This window comes from Carcharhinus amblyrhynchos, chromosome 21, assembly GCF_965287045.1.
Source record: "Carcharhinus amblyrhynchos chromosome 21, sCarAmb.v2.hapA, whole genome shotgun sequence".
Taxonomy (NCBI): Eukaryota; Metazoa; Chordata; class Chondrichthyes; order Carcharhiniformes; family Carcharhinidae; genus Carcharhinus; species Carcharhinus amblyrhynchos.
In genome coordinates this window covers 41,242,475-41,266,889 of record NC_137344.1, presented here as the reverse complement: position 1 = coordinate 41,266,889, position 24,415 = coordinate 41,242,475, and the positions used below count along the sequence as shown (strand labels likewise).

At 43.5% G+C, this 24,415-nt stretch overlaps 1 protein-coding gene across 1 annotated transcript; it reads right to left on the bottom strand.

The window, feature by feature from the left end:
* Positions 1–743: 743 nt before the first annotated feature.
* Positions 744–21,367, bottom strand: LOC145356379 (cytochrome c oxidase assembly factor SCO1-like). The gene is made up of 7 exons (XM_080209059.1): positions 21,116–21,367; positions 16,811–16,936; positions 15,106–15,196; positions 11,145–11,342; positions 8,082–8,174; positions 6,796–6,911; positions 744–2,838 (listed from the first exon to the last, which is right to left on the bottom strand). Exons 1-7 carry the CDS (start codon positions 21,275–21,277, stop codon positions 2,707–2,709), a joined length of 918 nt encoding a protein of 305 aa, XP_080065185.1. The 5' UTR covers positions 21,278–21,367; the 3' UTR covers positions 744–2,706.
* Between the last annotated feature and the right edge of the window lie 3,048 nt (positions 21,368–24,415).

Below are 24,415 nucleotides of genomic sequence, written 5' to 3'. Positions count from 1 at the left end.
TCATGGTGCTAGACAGATCCATTTCACAAAGATACCTCAATGGTAGTTTAGTTTTACATTATAATATCTTGCATTCCTCAGTATAATTGCATAAGAAGGTACAGTCTCTGATAGTTACCTCTGCTTAGTTGAATTAACAAATTCTGTTCACAAAATAATTCTCGTAATAGTTGAAAAGCGACAATACTAACTGAAAGTTGCCAGAAATACTGTGTGAACAGGTGTACATGTCTTTGTATTAGATATACAGGCGAGTCAGGCTGTAAAATCTCAGATACAGCAATTTAAATTTACTTCTGTCTAGCCAACTAATAAATCTGTCTCGAAAAGATGTTGAAGCATTTTTACATACCATTTATAGACAAAAGAGTGTTTCGGACTTGGATGTAATGGAATGTTTGATTAAGTCAATATGGTGTATACACAGGGGATGGGATTTTCTGGCTGCTTTTGCCAAACAATGGAAAATCCCGCCCGAGGTCAACGGCCTTTGCGTGGTTCTGTCTTGCCCTCTATGATTCCCATGGTGGGTGGGTCAGGAAAATTCCATCTGGGTCTTTGAAACCACTCCATAATGGCGTTAAGAAATTGTGTGCAATAATACCCCAGCGATGGAGAAGATAAAAATCAGCCACACCACACACTCTGAGGGTGGGATTTTCCAGCTGTTCCCACTGGCGGGGTGTTCTGGTCTCATCAATGTCCCCCTACCCCAAAACTCTCCCCCCCACCCCAACCCCAAACACTCCCCGCCCAACTGCAGATTTCCTGCTGACAAAGAGAGCAAACCACAATGGAGTTTCCATTGACAGCAGCGGGACTGGAAGATCCTTTCACCAGCTAGTGGTGGATTGCCTCTGGGAAATCCCATCCTCTTTATCCACGAAAACCATTTTGTAAAATGTGTTCACATGGATGGCTAGTGAGAGCAGATCAAGTTCAACTCCGATTCTCTTTCATTTTCCTGTGTTCCCCTCACTCCCCTTGCACCAATTGAGTGACCTGCTAACACTATCCCAGCTTATACTTTGAAAAACGGTCCCTTGGCTTAGGACTGAGAGGACTGCCTGTGTTTTTTTGGAACCAGAGCCCAACATGGTTCTCTGTCTTCAAAAGGAAGAGACTAAAGAAATATTAAACTTGTTATTACGCATCACCTTAATTCAATGGGTGGCACCTCAGCTTCTGAGCTGGATACCACGATTGACCTTAAAAGCTAGGCCAAGGGATCCACGGGGCGGAATTTTCCCTTCCCTCCAACCACGGGAATCGTAGCAGGCAGGCAGTGGGGGGATAAGCAAAGGTCCGATGACCATGGGTGGGATTTTCCAGTTTTGGTGTGTGCGTGCCCAGAAAATCCCACCCACAGTGTCAGAGATGTCATTGCTCAAACCTCACATTTAAATGAGATGCAGACTGTTGGTTAATGGTTGAAATAGATGTGTTGTGTCACACATCCCAAAGGAAATGTTATTCATGTAGCAATGCTTCGAGGTGGCTCTAAGCAGGCTACTTTTAATTCCCCAAGGGCAGGCAGTATCACTGGCTATTAGTTACACAGCGTGTGCGGCACCTATCATTGAAAACACTGAAGAAACCCATGGAAATGAATAGACCTTAATTACAAAGATGCCATGTACAAGATTCACTGCAAGTAACTTTCCAAACCTCCATCAACAGCACCTTCCCCAAACCTTCAACCTCTACCATCTAGAAGGACCAGGGCAGCAAATGCTTGGGAACAACCCCACCTATGAGTTCCCTTCCAAGCTACACACCATCCTGACGTAGGAATATATCACTGTTCCTTTACTGTCGCTGGGTTAAAATCCAGGAACTCCCTCCCTGACAGCACTGTGGGTGTATCTACACCAGATGGACACAGCGGTTCAAACAAGAAGTGGTTCATCCCCATCTTCTCAAGGCAAGTAGAGTTAGGCAACAAAGGCTGGTTTAGCCAACAACATCCACATTTCACAGAAGAATTAAAATAATTGGAGAGACTCCAGAAGGTGAGGCCTTCATCGCCAGCACTTAAAAGGTTAAGGAATAACCTGACAGCAGTCTTCAAGGTTATAAAGAGTTAGGATAAGGCAAATAGCGATAGATTCATTTCGCGGGCAGGCTAGACCAGAACAAGAGGAGATAAATTTAAACCAATTAAAGGCTAAGCTGGAAAACAAATGGCGGCTGGATAGCTTTCTCCCATAGCCTGTACGTACAGCAGAGTCTAGAAATTCCTTTAAAAATGAATCAGGCAGTTGCTTGAAGAGGAGGAATATCAAAGGGTACTGACAGGAAGCAGGAGAGTGGAATTAGATGAAGTGGCTCATGCAGAGAAAAGCACTGGAGCATTCTTAATGGGGCAATCAGCTGACTGTAACCCTTTGTAATTTGTCAGTTCTGGTGAAGGGTGTGCATCCTGAAGCTGTACAACAAGGTCTCTCCTCCTTACAGATGCTGAGTAACCTTTGCAGTTCCCATTTTTATTCATTGTTCTAACTTTGTTCTTGGTATTTACTCAGTTTTCACACGTGCTTACATCTTCAAAAGGAGCAGATGTTGCTACATACAATCCTGTACGCTTTGCCAAAAGAATTCTGGACTATTATTTTGCTTAATTTGAAATAGTGTATCCTTTATTTCCCAGAAACGGTCAGCTTGATTTGATTAGTTTTCTTTCTCGCTCGCAGCCAAGTGTTCAGATTACTTGTGTTTGAAATTTCTCATGTGTGAAGCTATAGAACCAGAAATCTCAGCACTATTCTTATTCTGACCATAATACTCCAGAAATTCTCCATTAGGCCCAACGAGATACATGATTATTGTGTGATCAACCTGAAACAAATGGATAACATAAAGGCAGTTAACTTTTTGCAACATAATCCTTTGCTATGTATTTGTCGGGCGGCACGGTAGCATAGTGGTTAGCACTGCTGCCTTACAGCGCCAGGGACACAGGTTCGATTCCGGCTTGGGTCACTGTCTGTGCGGAGTCTGCACATTCTCTCTGTGTTTGCGTGGGTTTCCTCTGGGTGCTCCGGTTTCCTCCCACAGTCCAAAAGACGCGCAGGTTTAGGCTTGCTAAATTCTCCCTCAGTGTACCCAAACAAGCACTGAAGTGTGGCGACTCGGGGATTTTCACAGAAACTTCATTGCAGTATTAATGTAAGCCCACTTGTGACACTAATAAATAAACTTTAATGCTAGAATCTAAAATACTTCAACTCAAGTAACTCTAAGGTTTATTTTTAAACTGAACAGGCTTTGGATTTTGCACCTGGCCTTAATGCTCCCCTTCAATAATTTTACTGACATTCACTTCTTAAATAACAACAACAAAAAACCTTTCTAATCCTGTTAATTTGCACAAAATCAGTTAAGTCTTGAAGACCTAAGATATGGGTGCACAAGCAGAATATTTATATAGAAGTATAAATATGAAGCTGGATTGAGGTGCATTGTAATAGTAATCAACAAGGTTAAGAACAAATCAAAAACTGTCCTGCTGGTTAAATACACTGTTTACAATGGGACAGGACATTCTAGTCCAAGATCAAAGGCGAATCCATCAATATTTAGCAAATTTAAAACAGAAAAGAGGAGGGATTACTTCTATCAAAGGGTGTTGAATCTGTGGGATTCATTACCTCAGAGTGGAGTGGAAGCTGGGACATTGTAAGTAAATTTAAGAAGGAGATAGACAGATTCTTAATTAGTAAATGGTTGAAGGACTTTGGAAAATGGGCATTAAAGTGGAATTGAGGCCAAGACAAGATCAGCCATGATCTTACTGAATGATGGCTGCAGGTTCAAGGGACTTGATGTCCGACACAGACACGATGGGCCAAAGGGTCTCATTCTATGTTGTAAATCTCTGTTGTTTTAGGCACTATCATGTCGCTCCATCGTACCTTCCATGTAGGATGGCATATAATACAGCCATTGTGCACGCCAATGCAACATGGTTAAAAGCAAAGGAATCCAACGGCAGCTTAAAAGAAAAACACAAAAGCCCAGATTTTCCAGTCTGACCAGCAATCAGAATCTTCCAATCACGCTTGCTACCAGGATCTTCCAGTCCAGCCAAAAGTCAATAGGAATAATGTAAGGGATCATCTTGAAGGGAATGAGCTAATCTGCTAATGGAAGGTGAAATGAGCAGGAGAGCATGCTTGACTAACTTACTGGATTTCTTTGAGCAGACAGCAGACCAAAGGATAAGGGAGACAGATATTGATGTTCTGAGAGAGTGAATGTTAACTACTTGGATCCCAGGGAGACATCTAACACTTTCCTACACAAGAAGCTATTGCACATGCTCTAAACCCCCCGGATAAATGGGAATGAATGAAAACGGATTGGCAAATAGTTGATTTGTAGACAAGAGTAGTGCATAGGCAGCTCACCAGTGGAATGACACTCAGTAGTAAGGATACTGTTTGCATTTCTTATCATGGAGGAAAAAAACTGTGTGCACAGTGTTCAGACTTGCTGACAACACTAAATAGGGAGCATTGGAAAATGATGAACATCAATGTGCACGGATTTAAAAGGATCTTAACAAGCTTGATCACTGGGTGGCGGGGGAGCAGCCGTTCCCCTTAGTTGAAGGATCAGTTACGAGGGGACACAAATTAAAAGTGAAGGGCGGAAGGTGTGACGGGGGTGGGGGGAAGGGGTTGAGGAAAAATGGTTTTACTCAGAGGGTGGTGACAGTCTGGAATGCACTGCCTGGGAGGATAGTGGAGGCGGGATGCCTCACATCCTTTAAAAAGCACCTGGATGAGTATTTGGCGCGCCGTAACATTCAGGGCTATCGGCCAAATGCTGGCAAGTGGGATTAGATGGGCAGGTTGGGGCATTTCATGCGTCAGTGCAGACTCGATGGGCCGAACGGCCATAGTATTCTGTGATTCTGTGACTTTACTACAGAAAAATGTAACTTTCTGAGTTCTTGGCAGAGTGGTGGGGGGGGGTGGTGATCATCTGGATTACGCACTAACTGGAACTGTGGCTGAGGTGTTGCAACTGGAGAGAGATCTTGGAGTTTTAACGAACAACAATTAAAATCAACACAATGTTCCCAAACTCTTTAAAAAAGAAAGTTGTGATGTTTAGCAAGAGATAGAAATATATAAAACCAGACAGGCCACTTTAAAACTACCGGATGCTGGTCGTTTTTTAAAAAGTTTTTAAAGTTTATTTATTAATGTCACAAGTAGGCTTACATTAACACTGCAATGAAGTTACTGTGAAAATTCCCTAGTCACCGGCTCCTGTTCGGGTACACTGAGGAATAATTTAGCATGGCCAATGCACCTAACCAGCATGTCTTTCAGACACTGGGAGGAAACCGGAGCATCCAGAGGGAACCCACACAGACATGGGGAGAACGTGCAGGCTCTGCACAGACAGTGACCAAGGTGAAGAGGGGCTTGACATCAGATCCATGACAGGAAGTGGTCAAATCATGGCTCAGTTTATTAGCTCCACGGTTCAGGGCATCAACTGCATAATGCAGACACGAGTGGGTATCCATGAGTGCCGGCGCTAGAGGATGGCAGAGTTTCTGGGTAACACCAGCTGCCCCTCTGAGGTGATTGTCCCTTTAAGGATCAATCTGCAGAGTAAGGGTTATGTGACCTGGGGAATCGATTGGGGAACAGGGGGAAGGCCTGGTAAGAGGTTTGTGTTCCAGAACCTTCTTGGAAGCTGACTGGCAGCCATGAGACTGCAGGCATCTGTATTACAGTTACATGTAAGTAAATATTGCAGTTGTTACTTACCTAACTGGTTGACCAGAATTATTACATTGGTGACCAGAATAAGAGAAACATAAAATGGTCCCAGGATCATGGCCAACAAAATGGAGGAGGAGTGGAAGAGGAGGATAATCCTTCTGAGCACGTGTGGGGCACAAATCTGCAATTTAATATGCAGCCTCATACTCTCTTCTGCGCCTGACTCCAAGTCACTCACTGAGATAGTTGAATTGGTGAATACACTACCATCCTGAAGTGATCGGTAATATTGCAGTAATTTCAGTTTAACTAAAAGCCCCTTAACAGCCCCCAGGCAAATTAGTCCAACACATTTTGCCAAGTTAAGACAGATCTCAAAGCACTGCGACTTCACAGACTCTCAAGGATATGCTGCGGGACTGTTTAGTCTGCGGGCAAATAATGAGGCCATCCATAGGAAGCTATGAGCAGAGAAGAAGATAAATTATAAGGCAGTGCTGGAGATGGAGAGCACTGAGAAGGGTAAACACAAGCTGTGAAAAATGGCACAGTTTGTCAGTTGGGGCAAGAGGCTATGGTCAGCAGTGATGCCAAAAGCGAAGATGTAATTTTAAAATGGGAAATAAATGGATGCAAAAATAGGATCAATCAATTGCCTAGGATTGAAGCAGAGTGTTACTAGTGCAGGGATAGCCCTTGGTGGATAGATCAATGACCAAGGGGCATAGATTTAAGGTAAGAGACAGGAGATTTAGAGGAGATGTGATGAAAAATCTTTTCAGCCAAAGGATAGTTAGTGGGAGTCTGGAACTCACTGCCTGAAAGGATGGCGGAGGCAGAGACATTTGTAACATTTAATAAATATTTAGATCTGCACTTGCGATGCCAAGGCATACATCAGCCAAGTGCTGGGAACGGGATTAGAATAGTTACATCTTGTTTGTGACTGGCGGGGTGCAATGGGCCAAAGGGCCTTTTCTGTGCTGTAGGACGTCTATGAGTCTGAAATGAAAACAATCAAACACTGGCACGCGGAAATAAATTTACTTACAATATAATCATTGTCGTCATCTTTAGGTCCTTGGCTATAATAAACTCTGTAGGCCCTCGATACCTGTTCTATTTGCTCATGCGAACCTGTTAAGCCAATTAACTTTGGAGAAAACTCTAGAGAAAGAATCAAAAATTTATTTTTATTGCTTAACAGTACGAGATTCTAAAAAAGATTTACATACCAAACTAAAGGAATGAATTTATATAGTGCCTTTCACAACCTCAGAACGTCCCAGCATAATTTGTAGTACAGAGTAGTAATGTGATGATATTGTGCTATTAACATATTTTTAAGGAGGGGGCTCTTTTGTTACAAGCAGTCGGTTTGTCTGGGAGAAATGCAGCATGACTCATTTTAGCCATTTAAGGTTTATTTAGCAGAAGCCTTAATGGGCTCTTCTTTGATTAAAGTAATAAGGTAAGTTAGGTTTGCAGGGATGGAGTCATGTAATACCAGAAATGGGAGGAGCTAGGCTTGTAGCAGAAAAACAGTTTCATTTTCATTTTAAGGAGGGCAGTTGCTGACTGTCACTGGTTAAAAGCAGAAGCCTGGAAGCTCTCTCTCTCTCTGAAAGCTCCAAAGCTGTTAGCCCAAGTCAACGCAAGTATGCCTGGATTTGCTAACTATTTAGAGGGGTTTAAGTCTGTAAGAGAAATATTGCTTCATTGGAACAGAATAGTAATAAGTTAGAAGTTAACAGTTTGTTTCTTTTCATGTTCAAAGATTGTTCAACGGTTAAGAATTTAACTTTGTTTTGTTAAAGGTAAATTTAAACTGTGTTATGAATAAACGTTGCTTTGACAAGAGATCCCTAGTGTTAGTAGAATTACTCATGAGGCAAAGTATTCTTTCCTCACATTTATGCACAAAATTGTTGGGGTCTAGTCTAACTTCACAATATACCTTAGAGTTTCTGATCTGACACCACAAAAACTACAAGATCTAGTGCCTGAAGACTCACATACTAGCCCCATAGAGACAAAGAAGACTTTAATTCTACAGTGTAGGTTAAGCACTTAACCTAATGCCATCTTCCTTTCTCAAGGATGCAAGAGCGGGGCTCCAGAAAGGATTTTTAAAAGCTATTAGTCGGATGAAAAGAAAAAATAAAATTGCACGTGTTTGAAATCATGAAGCAACAACAGAAAAAGATACAAGGACACAGCTGAACTGCCTCTGCAATGGGAAAGGATTAAACCAGAAACATTAACTTCCTTTCTCCTTGTAGGTGCTAACCAATCTGCTACCTGATTGCAGAATTCTCTATTTCTTTGCTAACTCACCTTGGACATATCTTGCCATCGCCTCAACGTTATCTCGGTCTGGATCTATTGTGATCAGAAGTGGTGTCAGGTTTGGTAAAGTGGGGATTTTGTCTGTAACAGCAAGTACAAGAAAGATAGAAAATCACCCTAAGCAAAATAGAGATCTAATCATTGCACAGCATAATGCTTTTCACGTGTGTGTCTGCATTAGACAAGTTACAACAATTCTACAATCTCTGTACAATTACACAACTAAGTAAATAACATCCCTTAGGCCAGCTCCTATACTTGGAAGTACCTCAATGGAATATAGATTCCATTAAGGAATATGAGGGTTGGAGGACTGGGGTTGGGATCAGGATATTGAATATGATCAGCCATGATTATAATGGATGGCGGAGCAGGCTCGAAGGGGTGAATGGCCTACTCCTGCTTTTAGTTTTGATCTTGTTTAAAGATGAATATCAGAATACAGCAGGGTTTCCTAAACTGCAGGTCAAAATCCCCGTTGGGGTTGTGAGATAAGATTTAGGGGTCACGAGCACTCTGGCAGCAATGGCTGCTGTAGAGCTCGGACTCAGTGCTAAATGCTGTGACGCCCCTTTAAATCTGCGGGATTTGCTCTATTGCTGGGCAGATTGCCTTAAGGTCAGATTTTTGAGGCCTGATTGCTGTTGCAAAGTAAAGCGAAAAGGTAAGTCTGTGGAATAGTCGTATGAAAAATGAACTCTGTTCACAGATGCTGCCAGACCTGCATTTTCCACTTTTAGGTATCTGTTCGCTTTAAAACCCTGCAGCTTACACAATTCCCACCATGCTGAAGTTCTTCCCCTTGCCCAGGAGTTAAACTGTACCCACCCCCCCACTCATCAGCCAAAATACCACCATAATATCGCTAATCTTTTCCTACTTCTGATGAGTGGTCACAGACCTGAAACGTTAACTCAAGTTTCTCTCTCCACAGATGCTGCCTTGCACTTGGGAGGGAAGATGGTTCTGGGCATCCACTGAGGTATTCAACAGTCACGGGAGACTAATAGCTGGCACTGGAATCAATCTCCCAATCAAAAATTGCAAAACCCTGAAAGCTCCTACCCTGATGAGGGAGCCTTGTAGCTTGAATCTACAGCTGTCAACCTTGCAATGTGGGGAACAAGCCATAACATGTATTGGTGCAACCTAACGCTGAAAGTTCGCACTGTAAAGAAGTGTAATATCACACAAGGCGGATCCTTACATCAATGCACGTTTGGCTCGCCTCCTCATTTAATCAAGATATTCAAGAACTCTATTTTAACTGATTAAATTTACAACTTTTTTTCTTAAAAGGTGCTAAACTCCACAATGGAGAGAGATTGGATAGGCTTGGGTTGTTTCTGTTGGTGCAGAGAAGACCGAGGGGCAGCTTGATTGAGGTGTTCCAAGATTATGAGGGACACGGACAGGGTGGATAGGGAGCAGCTGTTCCCCTTAGTTGAAGGTCAATTACAGGAGGACATAAGAACATAAGAAATAGGAGCAGGAGTAGGCCATCTAGCCCCTCGAGCCTGCCCCGCCATTCAATAAGATCATGGCTGATCTGAAGTGGCTCAGTTCCACTTTCCTGCCTTCTCCCCATAACCCTTAATCCCCTTGCCTATCAAAAACCTATCTACCCGCGTCTTAAATATATTTAGCGAGGCAGCCTCCACCACTTCAACGGACAGAGAATTCCAGAAATTCACCACCCTTTGACGGAAGAAGTTCCTCCTCAACTCCGTTCTAAACCACACCCCCCCTTATCTTGAGGCTGTGCCCTCTAGTCCTACTGTCCTTTCTGAGCGGGAAGAGTCTCTCCACCTCTACCCTATCCATCCCTTTCATCATCTTATATGTCTCAATGAGATCTCCCCTCATTCTTCTAAACTCTAACGAGTATAAGCCTAGTTTATTCAGCATAAGTTAAAAGTGAGGGATGGGAGGTTAGGGGAGGGGATTTGAGGAAAAACGTTTTTTACTCAAAAGGTGATGATGGTCTGGAATGCGCTGCCTGGGAAGGTGGTGGAGGTGGGATGCGTCACATCCTTTAAAAACTACCTTGACGAGTACTTGGCATACCATAACATTCAGGGCTATGGGCCAAGTGCCGGTAAGTGGGATTAGGCGGGCAGGTCAGGGCATTTCATGTGTTGGTGCAGACTCGATGGGTCAAATAACCTCTTCTGCACTGTAGGATTCTGTGATTCACAATATAACTTATTCATCTTTGATTCTGTCGTGTATTTATCCTTCACTACACTAGCTACTTGGGGATCTACTGTTCAATGTTGCACAACAGAACAAGGACACACACAAAAAAAAGGTTTTATAGAGAAGTACCAGTGTCACTTGAGACTCAAATCTCTCTTATCTGTTAGTTGGCACGAGACTTACTGTTGCTCTAAACGTCTATTCACATCTCCCCAGCAGACAAAGACAAAAATGTGACCTTCAATAAAAAGTTAGGAAGATTTCTGTATACAAAACAGAAGAAAATGCACCAGAATATTCCTCTGTATAAACTCCTGGGAACAACAGTGGTTAGCTCGGCTGCCTCACAGCGCCAGGGACGTGGGTTCAATTCTGACCTCGGGGTCACTGTCTGTGCGGAGTCTGCACATTCTCCCCGTGTCTGCATGGGTTTCCTCTGGATGCTCCGGTTTCCTCCCACAGTCCAAAGATATGCAGGTTAGGTTGACTGGCCATGCTAAATTAATCCTAGTGTCAGCGGTACAAGCAGAGTAAATATGAGGGTTAACGGGAACAGGGCCTGGATGGGATTGTGGTCACTGCAGACCCGTAGGGCTGAATGGCCTCATCCTGAGCTGTAGGATTCCATGATTCCTTCATTTCTATTTATCCTCAAGAACAACATTATGACCTTTGGACCTACACTAGGGCAACATAAGCCTGAAATGACATTTTAATGTTAGTTCACAAATGCTTTCAATACGTGCCTCATTAATCAGTTAGATTTAAAATGATACCACCTTGAACAGCAAAACCTTTTGTTTAATCATCTGGTACATATTTTCAACAATCAACTTTTGTTGAAATTGTTACCTATTTCATCCACAACCGCAGCCATTTTCTCCAGTTCTTCAGGACAGATGTCCGGACAGTGTGTGAACCCAAAATAAATCAAGACCCACTGTCCAAGATAGTCTTTGTCCGTCTTGGGTTGTCCTGTATGACTGATGAGTGAAAAGGGTCCTCCGAGTGCTGCCTTTCCAATGCTGCGGGTCCGCTCCTTCTCAAGCTCTAAATAAAACCAATTCTAATAAAATGATATGAACACAAGGATAGACAGATGCTCTTTCCTAGGGTAGAAAAGTCAAGTACTAGGGGACATTGGTTTAAGCTGCATGGAGAAAAGTTTAGAGGAGATGTGCCAAGTCTTTTTTACACAAGTTGTTGAATGTCTGGAACATGCTGCCCAGGGAGGTGGTGGGAACAGATACGATAGCAGCATTTTAGAGGATCTGGACAAATACATGAATAGAATGGGAATGAAAGGATATGGACTCTGAGTGCATATCTTGAGGTTTTAGTTTAGGCAAGCATCATGATTGGGGCAGGCTTGAAGGGCCAAAGGGCCTGTTCCTGTGCTATACCGTTTTCTGTATATCCCACAACTTCGTATGAATGTTCAATAAAAGCTTTCTGTTTTGCCAGATCTGCAATATTAGATCTCAAAACAATGGGCAGGATTTTCTGGCCGAACTCACCCCCAAACCAGAAAAATCGCACCCTTTCTATAGTCCCCCTCCCCGCCGCTACGATTGCCATAGTGGGCAGGATGGGAAAATCCAGCCTGATCAGGATCCCCTTTAACCTCTCCAGTTGCTAAATTAGCAGACTGCTTGTCTGACATTCAGTACTGATGAGCAGAAATTTCCTCCCACCAAGTGAATGTCTCTCAGGGTACGTTGGAACAAACGCATACATCAGAAAATAAAACACTGGCCCATTGTGCATGATCTTCAATTCACAGATGGAGAGATGTGGTGGTAATTTTACTGGACTGGTAATCCCAAGACCAGGCTCTGGGGACAGAGGCTCAAATCCCACAGGGGCAATGGATGAAACTTAAATTCAAATAAATAAAATCTAGAGTATAAAGATCTTTTCAGCAATGGTGACCCTCACTACTACCAACTATCATCGATTGTTGTAAAATATCTGGTTCACTAATGTCCTTTCAGGAAGGAAACCTGCCATCCTTACCCGGTCTGGCCAATATGTGACTTCAGGCCTACAGCAATGTGGCTGACTCTTAACTGCCCTCAGAAATGGCCTAGCAAGCCGCTCAGTTTAAGAGCAAATAGGGCTGGACAATAAATGCTGGCCCAGCCAGCGATGTCCACATCCCACTACAGAATAACTTATAAAAAATCTACCCATACATCTTTTGACTTGCGTCTATAACATGAAACTTAGAAAATTAGTGCCAAAAGGCAGTAGAAAGCACAGTCTCAGAGGCAGTCTTATACTCTAAAACTCGAAGAAAACAAAAAGAAGTTTTCAAACCCGAAAATGCTGGAAAATCTCAGCAGGTCTGACAGCATCTGTCAAAAGCTTATCCCTCAAAATGACAAGGGGTGATCTGGACTCGAAACGTCAGCTCTTCTCTCTCCAAACAGATGCTGCCAGGCCTACTGAGATTTTCCAGCATTTTCTCTTTTGGTTTCAGATTCCACACCTCAATAAACTCTGCCTATCCAAATTCTGCAATAATTTGCTCTTCTTTATGAAGTTTTCAAGATCGTGTGTGCTCCAGAACCCAAATTGCCAGGGGTGGAATGTTTTGTAGGCATTCCCCTCACAGGACAAAGACAGTCCCAGCCCAATATCCCTCTCCTCTTAGCATTCAATTAGAAATGGTTACACTGCAGACAGGAGATCAGGTGACTTCCCACTATCTTAGTTCCAGGTGTATATAGTGTACAGGGAATACAGATGTGAGGTGTTCGCCCTCCAGGATATTTTCTGAAAATTCCAGGTTCCAAATGCAGGTTGAAAATAGCCAGCTCAGCCTGATCAGGACCTCCTTTAACCTCTCCACTGTTGCTAAAGTATCAGACTGCTTGTCTGACATTTAGTACTGGATGAGCAGAAATTTCCTCCCACCAAACATCATGAAGTCCAAAGCCATTGCCTTCCGTCCCTACCACAAACGTCATTCCCTAACCTCCAACTCTTATCCGCCTCTCTGGCAACTAAGATGGTCCCTGGCTTATGGCAGCCTTGATGTCGTATTGGACCACAGAGTCAGCGAGCAATCACATTTTCACACCATCATAAAGACTGCCAATTTCCTCCTTGCCCAACTCTGTTCCTGCTTCCCCCCATCTGCTGCTGAAGCCTTTGCCCATGCCTTTGTTGCCTCTGGACTTTTTCAACAATTCCACACACTCCGCATCAGCCTTTTATTTTCCACCCTCAATAAACTCTATCCAAATCCTGCTGTCCATATCCTAACTCACACCAGGTTTCATTCACCAACCACCCATTGCTCCCTGACCTATTAGGGCAGAGGCAAGATGAGGTCCTTGTGGGCATTAATTTCCCACTTAAATGGCGCAATAAGCACACTGGCAGGTCATCATCTGACGCCACCCCCAAATTGAGATGGGAGCGGAGGTGGGCAGGTAGGCAGTGGGCAGGGCACCCACTCGATTTAAAATTCTCCCTGCCTTCAAACTCATTATGTGGGTATGCCAGCGTTGGACTGGCGTAAACACAGTAAAAAGTCTGACAACACCAGGTTTTAGTCCAACCGATTTATTTGATAATAGACTCACAAGCTTTCGGGGTTAGCCCCTTCGTCAGGTGAATGGAGAGTTCTGGCCTCAGACAGAGCATATAAAGCACAGACTTATATAAAGCACACACTGTCTGTGCTTTATATGCTCTGTCTGAGGCCAGAACTCTCCATTCACCTGACAAAGGGGCTAACCCCGAAAGCTTGTGAGTCTATTATCAAATAAATCGGTTGGACTAAAACCTGGTGTTGTCAGACTTTTTACTGTGTTCAAACTTATTGGCAGGGGAGAATAAAATCCAGCCCAACCTGTGTGAGCAGACGTGCAAATAAATTTACACCATACGCTGAAAAGAACAGGTCACAGGCAAATAACAGTAATATTGCTTGGAACTATCATGTAGAAGAGGCTATCCAAATGCTTCTTGTTGTTGAGAATAATCAGGGGTAATTTTAAAATTCTATGTTAACATATAACTACAATAGCTATTCCTTCATCCAACTGGGATGCACAAGGGCTCAGTCAGAACTAAATGCTTCCTCTAAGCCGATAGGAGTCCATTAACCCTCCCGCTTAACAAAGTGATGATTAATACGAAAAAAAAGTACTGTGGATACTAGAAACTCAAAATAAAAAGTGAATATGGTGGAAATGCTCGGCCAGTCGAGTAGTATCTATGGAGAGAGAAACATAGTTAAATTTGGGTCGATGGTCTTTCATTGGAATAGATGAAAGATCGTCAACGTTGGGTGGGATTTTCCAGCCACACTCATCCCAAGACCGGAAAATCTTGCCCAAGGTCAACAGATCTTTGCATGGTCCAGGTCCCACCTGCTACAATTCCCATGATGGACGGGATGGGAACAGGAACATTCTGCCCGTTAACTCTGTTTCTCTCTCCAAACATATCACCAGGCCTGGCGAACATTGATAGCATTGTGTGTTTTTTATTACAGAGGCCATGTTTCTCTTCCAGAAAGACGTGCTTTTATCTAGCAACTGTTACAGCCATAGGACATTGCAGAGGTGCAGTCACTGCAGCAATGTAGATATGTATTCCATGGTATTCTAATACACTATAAAGTTTAGCGTTCCATTGGCCTTTGAGAGTAATTTCTGTGGCAGCCTTTGACAATTATGCACATGGTTACCAATCCTTTATGCACTTCCATTGGTTCTAACCTTTCATCATTTTGAAAAAGCTCCGATCTTTCCTCTGTAGATGCAAAGTGATAAATTATGTTGTAACCAAGACTTACTTTCTTCCTTTTCTTTCTTAAAGTACTTCATGACAACCAACAGGCCTCCTCCAACAGCAAAAGTGATTGCTAAAGACTTCCACGTTACAGGCTACTAAGAAAGAAAAAAAATCTCAGAAAAAATTGTATTAACCAAACTGTAAATAGATGGCCAGATTTAAAATAATTTCAGTGGCTTTGAACACTGGAGACCTTAGTGTTAATGGGATCCAAGCCGGTTGATGAAGCTGAAACTAAGACACACAACTTTTCTTTACTGAGGGAATTTATATGGCTTGTTCAGTCTCACAGCTCTCCTCCCACACAACTCAGTGTCCCTGCTATCTCCTATTTATGCTTCTTTAGTTCCCTACCTAGTACTTAGCTATGGTTCTGTGATAATTGCCAAACGCTGTGATTTTTTCCCCCCCCCTTGTGGAAAGCGAGAGTGAGCAGGCCCCGAGTCTACCTCAGCCGGATTGAATTCTGTCGGGTTACCATTAATCTAATCTACACACACTAGTCAACTGAGCCTACCTGCTCGTCAAATTCCATGGCCCTATCCCCGAAACCCCACATATTTACCCTGCTAATCCCCCTAGCCTACACATATTGGGGCAATTTAGCATGGCCAATCCACCTAACTTACACACCTCCGGATGGGAGAAAATCCACACAGACATGGGGCAAACATATAAACTCTATATGGACAGTCACCCAAGGCCAGTATCGAACCTGGTTCCCTGTGGGGCAGCAGTGCTAACCACTGTGCCACCCATCTGTGGATGATTAGATCCCCTATTATACATAATCAAAGACAATGTTTCTCTTAATCTTAACAATGTGATTGAGAAAGCTTAACCATGTAATTAACAAGATATCGATACTTGGCATAGCTTCAAAAGCAAAATATATTTAGTGATATTTTATTCAGACAATCTGCACGTACAATGTTGTGATTCTATCACTGTTCAACTGTGATGTATAGCATTGTGAAGCAGAACAATGCTAATGTAACAATGCTGTCCCTTCACAACAATACTTCCCAATAAATTCTACACAATGATTACAGAAAAACTGGACCTTCCAATCAAACTACTGTATTTAATTTTTTAAAAGATTGGCCCAAAATTGGTTTGCATTTATATAACATCTTTCACAACCTCAGGATCTCCCAAAGTGTTTTACAGCCAATGAAGTATAGTTACTGTCATAATGTGGGAAAACAGGAGTCAATTTACACACAGCAAGCTCCCACCAGCAGCAAAGTGATAATGACCAGAAAATCTCTCTCAATTACGTGGATTGCTAAATAAATATTAGCCAGACCATGGAGATAATTTCTCTGCTCTTCTCAAACTAGTGCCACAGGATCTTTTACAGGCCTCTTAGGGGGCAGTTTTAGACCTCATTTTTATGTCTCATCTGAAACAGCGCCTCTAACAGTGCAGCACTCTCATAATTATGCACTGGGGTGGCCAATTTTGTGCTAATGTTTCCAGAGTAAGACTTGATTAATTCAAATGTTTGTTATAGTTATACTGTAACTATACTAAGATATACCAATCCTGATGGAATGTCAGACAGGAAGGGTAACATGTCTGCAAAGGTGTCTGCCTGTGCAGGCATAGGAACTAGAAAATCTATCCCATAGTCTGTGTTTGACAGTGAATACTCAATCAACATTCCCATTTTATTCATCAAAATTAACTCCAGCCGCACTTACCCCACCCTTCTTAGTGCCGCTGTCTGCTTTCTTCCCAGATGGTGATGGAGGCATTGTACTGAAGTAGTGAAGATGGTGGGTGGAGTGTCTGGTAGGCTTCCAAATCGAGCAAAGGTCTTTACTGAACTGTAGACACAAGAACAAACAAACCTTGCAATTAATGAGCATCTTTCACACACTCACCACGTTGTAGAGCACAGTGGGTTATTGTTAATGTGGAGTGATTGACGGTTTACACACAAACACACAGAAAGTTGGTATACCAAAACAGCGAGCGATTAGGGAAAGCAAATGGCACGTTGGCCAGTTCTGCGATGGGATTGGAGTACAAGGATAAGGAAGTCTTGTTACACTTGTATAGGACTTTGGTGAGGCCACACCTGGAGCTGGGCAGTTTTGGTCTCCATATTTAAGGAAGGATTTACTTGCATTGAAGGCAGTACAGCGAAGATTCATTGTATGAGTTCCTAGGATAATAGGGTTGTCCTATGATAAGAGGCTGAGTAAATAAGAAATCTCACAACACCAGGTTAAAGTCCAACAGGTTTATTTGGTAGCATGAGCTTTCAGAGCACTGCTCCTTCATCAGGTGATTGGGAGTTGAGTTCACAAACAGAACATACCAACTCACACTCAGCTGATGAAGGAGCAGTGCTCCAAAAACTTGTGCTACCAAATAAATCTGTTGAACTTTAACCAGATGTTGTGAGGCTTCTTACTACCACAGTCCAACATCAGCATTTCCACATTGTATTTAGAAACACAGAATCCCTACACTGCAGAAAGAGGCCATTCAGCCCATCAAGTCTGTGCTGACACGCTGGCAGTGAATCCAATCCCTCTTCTGTAACCCCATTTATTTAACTTGCTAATCCCCCGAACCTATACATCTTTGGACACTAAGGGGCAATTTTGTATGGCCAATCCACCTAACATGCACGTCTTTCAAATGTGCGAGGAAACCGAGCACCCAGAGGAAATCCACAGGAAGAATTTGCAACCTCCACACAGACAGTGACCCAAGCCAGGAATCGAACCCGGGTCCCTGGTGCTGTGAGGCAGCAGTGCTAACCACTATGCCGGTACCAATTTGCACTCAGCAAAATCTCAATTAGGAGATAACGGTTAAATACTCTGAAAATTGTACTCAGAGATAGATATTGTTCAAGGCATTCAGATTACTCTTCTGCAAATAGGCCACAGGATGTTAAACATCGCAATGAGCAGACAGGCCAGGCTTCAGTTTATCTCATCTGAAAAATGGCTTCTCTGATAATGCAGCACTTTCCCAACAGAACACTGTAGTCCCAGTCGAAATGTTGTCCTGGAGTAGCACTTGAACCCACAACCTTCTAAGTCAGGGGTGAGAGAATCCCAACAAGCCAAGTTTGACTAGGAAAACACAAACATCCTCCTAAGGAGTTCTAATATCTTTGAGATATTACAGTTTGACCTGTCGAATGTAGGAAGGACTATTACTTACGTGGCGAAAAACTGCAGCAGGCGACGGTGCAGAGGGACCTCGGGGTCCTTGTGCATGAGTCGCAAAAACCCAGCTTGCAGGTGCAGCAGGTGGTCAGGAAGGCGAATGGGATGCTGGCCTTCATAGCGAGGGGGATTGAATATAAAAGTAGGGAGGTCTTGCTGCAGCTGTATAGGGCATTGGTGAGGCCGCAGCTGGAGTACTGTGTGCAGTTTTGGGCGCCGCACCTGCGCAAGGATATTTTGGCCCTGGAGGGAGTGCAGAGGAGGTTTACTAGGCTGATACCGGAGTTGAGGGGATTGAGCTATGAGGAGAGGCTGAATAAACTAGGCTTGTACTCGTTAGAGTTTAGAAGAACGAGGGGAGATCTCATTGAGACGTATAAGATGATGAATGGGATGGATAGGATAGAGGTGGAGAGACTCTTCCCGCTCAAAAAAGACAGTAGGACTAGGGGGCACAGCCTCAAGATAAAGGGGAGGCAGTTTAGAACGGAGTTGAGGAGGAACTTCTTCACTCAAAGGGTGGTGAATCTCTGGAATTCTCTGCCCGTTGAAGTGGTGGAGGCTGCCTCGCTAAATATTTTTAAGAAGCGGGTTGATGGGTTCTTGATAAGAGAGGGGATTAAGGGTTATGGGGAGAGGGCGGGAAAGTGGAACTGAGCCACAACAGATCAGCCATGATCTTATTGAATGGCGGGGCAGGCTCGAAGGGCTAGATGGCCTACTCCTGCTCCTATTTCCTATGTTCTTATGTTCTTATGAATGAACTTTTGACTCCAAAATCATCACATAACCATTATAAAAACCATACACCAGTCCATGGTATAGATATCCAGTTCTCAGATAAAACCAAATAGCTCATTTAACAAAATCATTGCTTCCATGAAGTAGACAAAATCTAAAACTTGTAATATTTATACAGAATATCTTCAAAATGGTCCAATAATTAATCTCGATCTAATATATCTGGCACTGAGTAAAATAACCTTCCTCGCTAAAGGTTTAATACAAACCACAAGGTTTGTTTTAATATACAAAACTTTGAGCCTTTGTGTTCACATTACAAAAAAAATTATTTCTTGTGGCCCTAAACTCTACCTGTAAATGACCAGAGCCTGACAGTGCTCAGTAACAAATCACATTAATGTCTGTGGCATTAAAATTTGCACCCATGAAGGTACAGGGAGATAAATTAGAAGCTTCAGGTAAATTCTCCGCTCTCAGTAGTTGCCATTGCATTATTTTACCTCTTTTTTTTTGCTCAATAACATATCTGCATCATCTTTCCAATTTACAACTATAATCACATCACTGATCTAAGACTAGTGTCCAAAGAGTTCAGATGGCACTTCATGTTGGTTCCAGGATGCTAATCATCCTTTAATAAGCAAGGGACAATTTTGTATGCATATGTAAATAAAATTACTTTTTCTTTTGCAGGACGGTGGCACAGAGGTTCGCACTCCTGCCTCAGAGCGCCAGGGACCCGGGTTCAATTCCGGCCTTGGGTGACTGTCTATGTGGAGTTAACAGATTCTCCCCATGTCTGTGTGGGTTTCCTCCCATAGTCCTAAGACATACAGGTTAAATGGATCGGCCATGCTAACTTGCCCTCAGCATCCCTAGAAGTGTAAATTAGGGGGATTAGCCATGGTAAATGTGTAGGGTTACGGGAGCGGGGTGGTGTAAGTGGGCCTGGGGAAGATAGCCCCCAGGGTTTCGTAGGCCTGGGTAAGACATTCTTTCAGAGTTGATGCAGACTCAATAGGAGGAGGTTCACTAGGCTGATATCGGAGTTGAGGGGGTTGAGCTATGAGGAGAGGCTGAATAGACTGGGCTTGTACTCATTAAAGTTCAGAAGGATGAGGGGAGATCTCATTGAGACGTATAAGATGATGAAAGGGATGGATAGGATAGAGGTGGAGAGGTTCTTCCCGCTCAGAAAGGGCAGCAGGACTAGAGGGCACAGCCTCAAGATAAAGGGGAGGCGGTTTAGAACGGAGTTGAGGAGGAACTTCTTCACTCAAAGGGTGGTGAATCTCTGGAATTCTCTGCCCGTTGAAGTGGTTGAGGCTACCTCGCTAAATATATTTAAGACGCGGGTGGATAGGTTTTTGGTAGGCAAGGAGATTAAGGGTTATGGGGAGAGGGCGGGAAAGTGGAACAGAGCCACTTCAGATCAGCCATGATCTTGTTGAATGGCGGGGCAGGCTCGAAGGGCTAGATGGCCTACTCCTGCTCCTATTTCTTATGTTCAATAGGCCAAATGGCCTCCTTCTGCACTGAGAGATTCTGTGGTTCTATGTCTACAGGAAGAGTTCTAATTTCTGAGCATTACTGAATAAATATTGTTAAATAAACACTGCAGTAAGCGTTCGAGTTGCCTACGAGGTTGGAGAGACCACCTGAATACCCTGGAAACATTCCCCCACACAACACTGCACTGTTCTACATTTGCCAAACCCAATGATGCTGCCACTACTTCTCCTTCCGCCTCGTAATCCCCATTAGGGAATGAGTAAATTCACACAGGGAGATCTGACAAGTGTGAATTTGTGATGGTTAATCCTCCAGCCTCTCGAGTGGCCTGAAAACTCACACACCCCAAAGCCAGGCAATGGATAGACTGAGTTCCAGAGATCAGCGCTTTCCCCAATCTTTACTCCCTGTGTGGTGGGGACCACCACTATGAGTTTCATATCTCAGCTCATGTTACTTTTTCTCTGAACCACCCCCACCCCCACCCCACCCGCCACCCACACCAAATTCACTCTCAATGCATCTGGCTGGGTGTTTCGCGTTTCCTAGTGTGTAACTCACCGCTCTGGTGGGACACAGTGCCTTCGCTGCCAGTAGATTCGGGCGGCTGCATTGCCCGGCAGCGACCCTGCAGCAAAAGCGGGTTTGGCAGGAGGCTTTCCCATTAAACCGGCTGGAAACTGCGCCTGTCGCTCTGCACAGCAGCCGCAGCACCAGCGCCATGGTGCACACTGCACAACCTTGGATCAGTACATCCGGAAAGAGAGCGTAAAAACCTCCCCTTCCACCAGCAACGCCGCTTCGTATCTCAGTAAGTCATCTGATACACAGGGTCCTGTAAGAATAATGCAAACCTCATCTGATACACAGAATTTTTTTTTGCCTATTCTGAAAATGTAGGAAAATAAAGAGAACATGGGAAAATGTGTAGCCTTGGACTGGATAAGTAGAAATTTCCTTTAATTAAATATTGGGGGGATTTGAAACCATTGTTTTTATCTCCTATTCCAAGCCCTGTAACAATATTAACACCTCAAAGTGCAACATGATCCAAGGAGAAAAGTTAAATTTCATTGCACTTTTTGATCATGTCCAATTTGAAATGTTTTGGAATGTACTTTTACAGATGTCATGAATAAAGTATGGTTTGGATGGAAACATTGTTATAATTTTCAATTTGATATGTTCTAGGGTACAATTTTACACTATTTATGAATAAACTATTTTTGGAGGGAAATCTGTTCTTATCAGTCCAGTTTGACAATTTCCTATGACTAAGTTATACTTTGGGAGTGGGACATCAGTTATCAGTCCAATTTTTAGTATGTACTTTTTTGTATTTTCTGATTAAGGAACATTTTTGGAATCATTATTCCATCTAAGCAGGAATGCCTCTGCACAGTGGCTAACACTGCAGCATCACAGTGCCAAGGACCTGGGTTCAATTCACAGCTTGGGTCACTATGTGTGGAATCTGCACGTTCTCCCCCGTGTCTGCATGGGTTTCCTCCAGGTTCCTCCTACAGTCCAAAAGATGTGGTAGTTAGGTGCATTGGCTATGCTAAATTCTCCCTCAGTGTACCCAAACAGGCACTGAAATGTGGCAACCAGAAGATTTTCACAGTAACTACACTGCATTGTTAATGTAAGTTTGCTTGTGATAATAGTAAATAAATTTTGGTCAGTAGGGCTAAGATGTAGGGTCAACGTAGTGTAAGTCTCAACTGAGACATCAGGGAAATTTCAAGTGTATTCAGAAGTCAAAGGTCATAATTTTCTTGGCACATTTTTACTAATCTGAAAATGTAGGAATATAAAGAGAACATGGGAAAATGTGTAGCCTTGTACTGGATAAGTAGACATTTCCTTTAATTAAACATTGGGGAGATTTGAAACCATTGTTTTTATCTCCTATTCCAAGTACCATTTCCAAACTATCGACTCTATGTATCTCTCTGCAAACAATCTGAGATTTAGCCAATTTGTTCACAAGCTCACTACCTCATTCAAACCCAAGATGAGCTTCCAACTTCATGTTAGGTTGATTGGCCATATTAAATTAGTGTCGGGGGGGTTTTGCAGCATAAATATGTGGGGTTAAGGGCATAGGGCCCGACTGGGATTCTTGTCAGTGCAGGCTCAATGGGCTGAAGTCATCCTTCTGCACTGCAGGGATACTATGATTCCATGATCACATCGTTCCACAAGAAATTAGATAATTCATATTTTAAAAAGGCCACACAATCAATGAGGTAAATTAAAACAATTGTTATTTTGTTTAATTTCATTCATAATATATATTTATTTCCTTCCTCCCTGTTGTAAAGGAACTGAGATTTTCCTTGATTACATTGTCAGGAGCTGGCAAGATGTCTGTATTTCTGTATTTCAGTAAATCACACAAACTGTCCCATCTGGAAACTTATCTATTTAACCTGTGCTCAACCCTCTCTCCACTCACATTGTTTGTACCTTTAAGACTTGATTACCTGTAAAGACTCATATTCCAACCATTATTTTGTCAATTGAGTTTCTGTCTTTAAATACCTTGGTTTGTGAACTGAAATCCCACTCGACTGACGAAGGAGCAGCGAGTGCTCTAAAAACGAGTGGCTTTTGCTACCAAATAAACCTGTTGGACTTTAACCTGGCGTTGTGAGACTTCTTATGGTGTTTACCCCAGTCCAACACCGGCATCTCCAGGTCATAGAAACAGCTATATAGAGAGGCAAACCAAATAATCCAAATATACAAAGACACATGAAACAACTATACCCAGAAAATGTCCAAACTAGCCAGCAGCTGGCTAACCAAAGATACAGTAAAAAGTCTGACAACACCAGGTTTTAGTCCAACCTATTTATTTGATAATATACTCGCAAGCTTTCGAGGGGTTACCCTCTTCGTCAGGTGAATGGAGAGTTCTGGCCTCAGAACTCTCCATTCACCTGACGAAGAGGGTAACCCCTCGAAAGCTTGCGAGTATATTATCAAATAAATAGGTTGGACTAAAACCTGGTGTTGTCAGACTTTTTACTGTGTTTACGCCAGTCCAACGCCGGCATACCCACATCATAACCAAAGATAACCAATAAACCAGACATTCCCCCAAGGTAACCAATAACCAGAGATAACCAGTAACCAGCCATTCCCCCAAAGATAACCAGTGACCAACCATGACCCAAAGATAACTAGTAAACCAGACATTCCGCCAAAAGTAACCAGTAACCAGCCATTCCCCAGAGATCACCAGTAACTAGCCATTCATAGAATCCCTAGTGCTGAAGGAGGCCATTCAGCCCATCGGGTCTGCACTGACCACAGTCCCACCCAGGCTCAGGGATAACCAGTAACAAAAGATCCCAAGCTGTGACGCTAACCCGGAAGTAGTTTCCCCTCGCTGTAGTCTCATTGGAGGGAAGGCGATAACGTCACAGACAGAGCTCACCAATCAGTACTTGCAGGATATGACGTAGGGATCAGGTGCAGGATGGTGACGTATCCTACGGAGGCGGGGCTGGTGGCGCTGACGCGTTTCCGGGGGGCGTGGCGGAGCGGGTTGCTGTGTGCCCACGGCAGGTGAGTGTCCGTACCGGTCCCTGTGGCGAGCCTGGGACTGCGGGGGGGCGGAGGAACAGTGGCTCTGGGACAGCCCTGGGCTCCGGGCTGGGCTTGTGTAAGATGCTCTGTTGGAGGGTCAGTGCAGACTGAATGGGCCGAGTGTCCTCCTCCCCCCCCCCCCCCCCCCGTGCTGTGGGCAGTGTGAGGCTTGGGGTTGATCAGAGTTATTGACAGTGTGAGGGCAGCAGAGTGAGTGAGCAGCCAGGGGCTGGGATTGAGCCCGTGCTGTCTGTCTGTCTG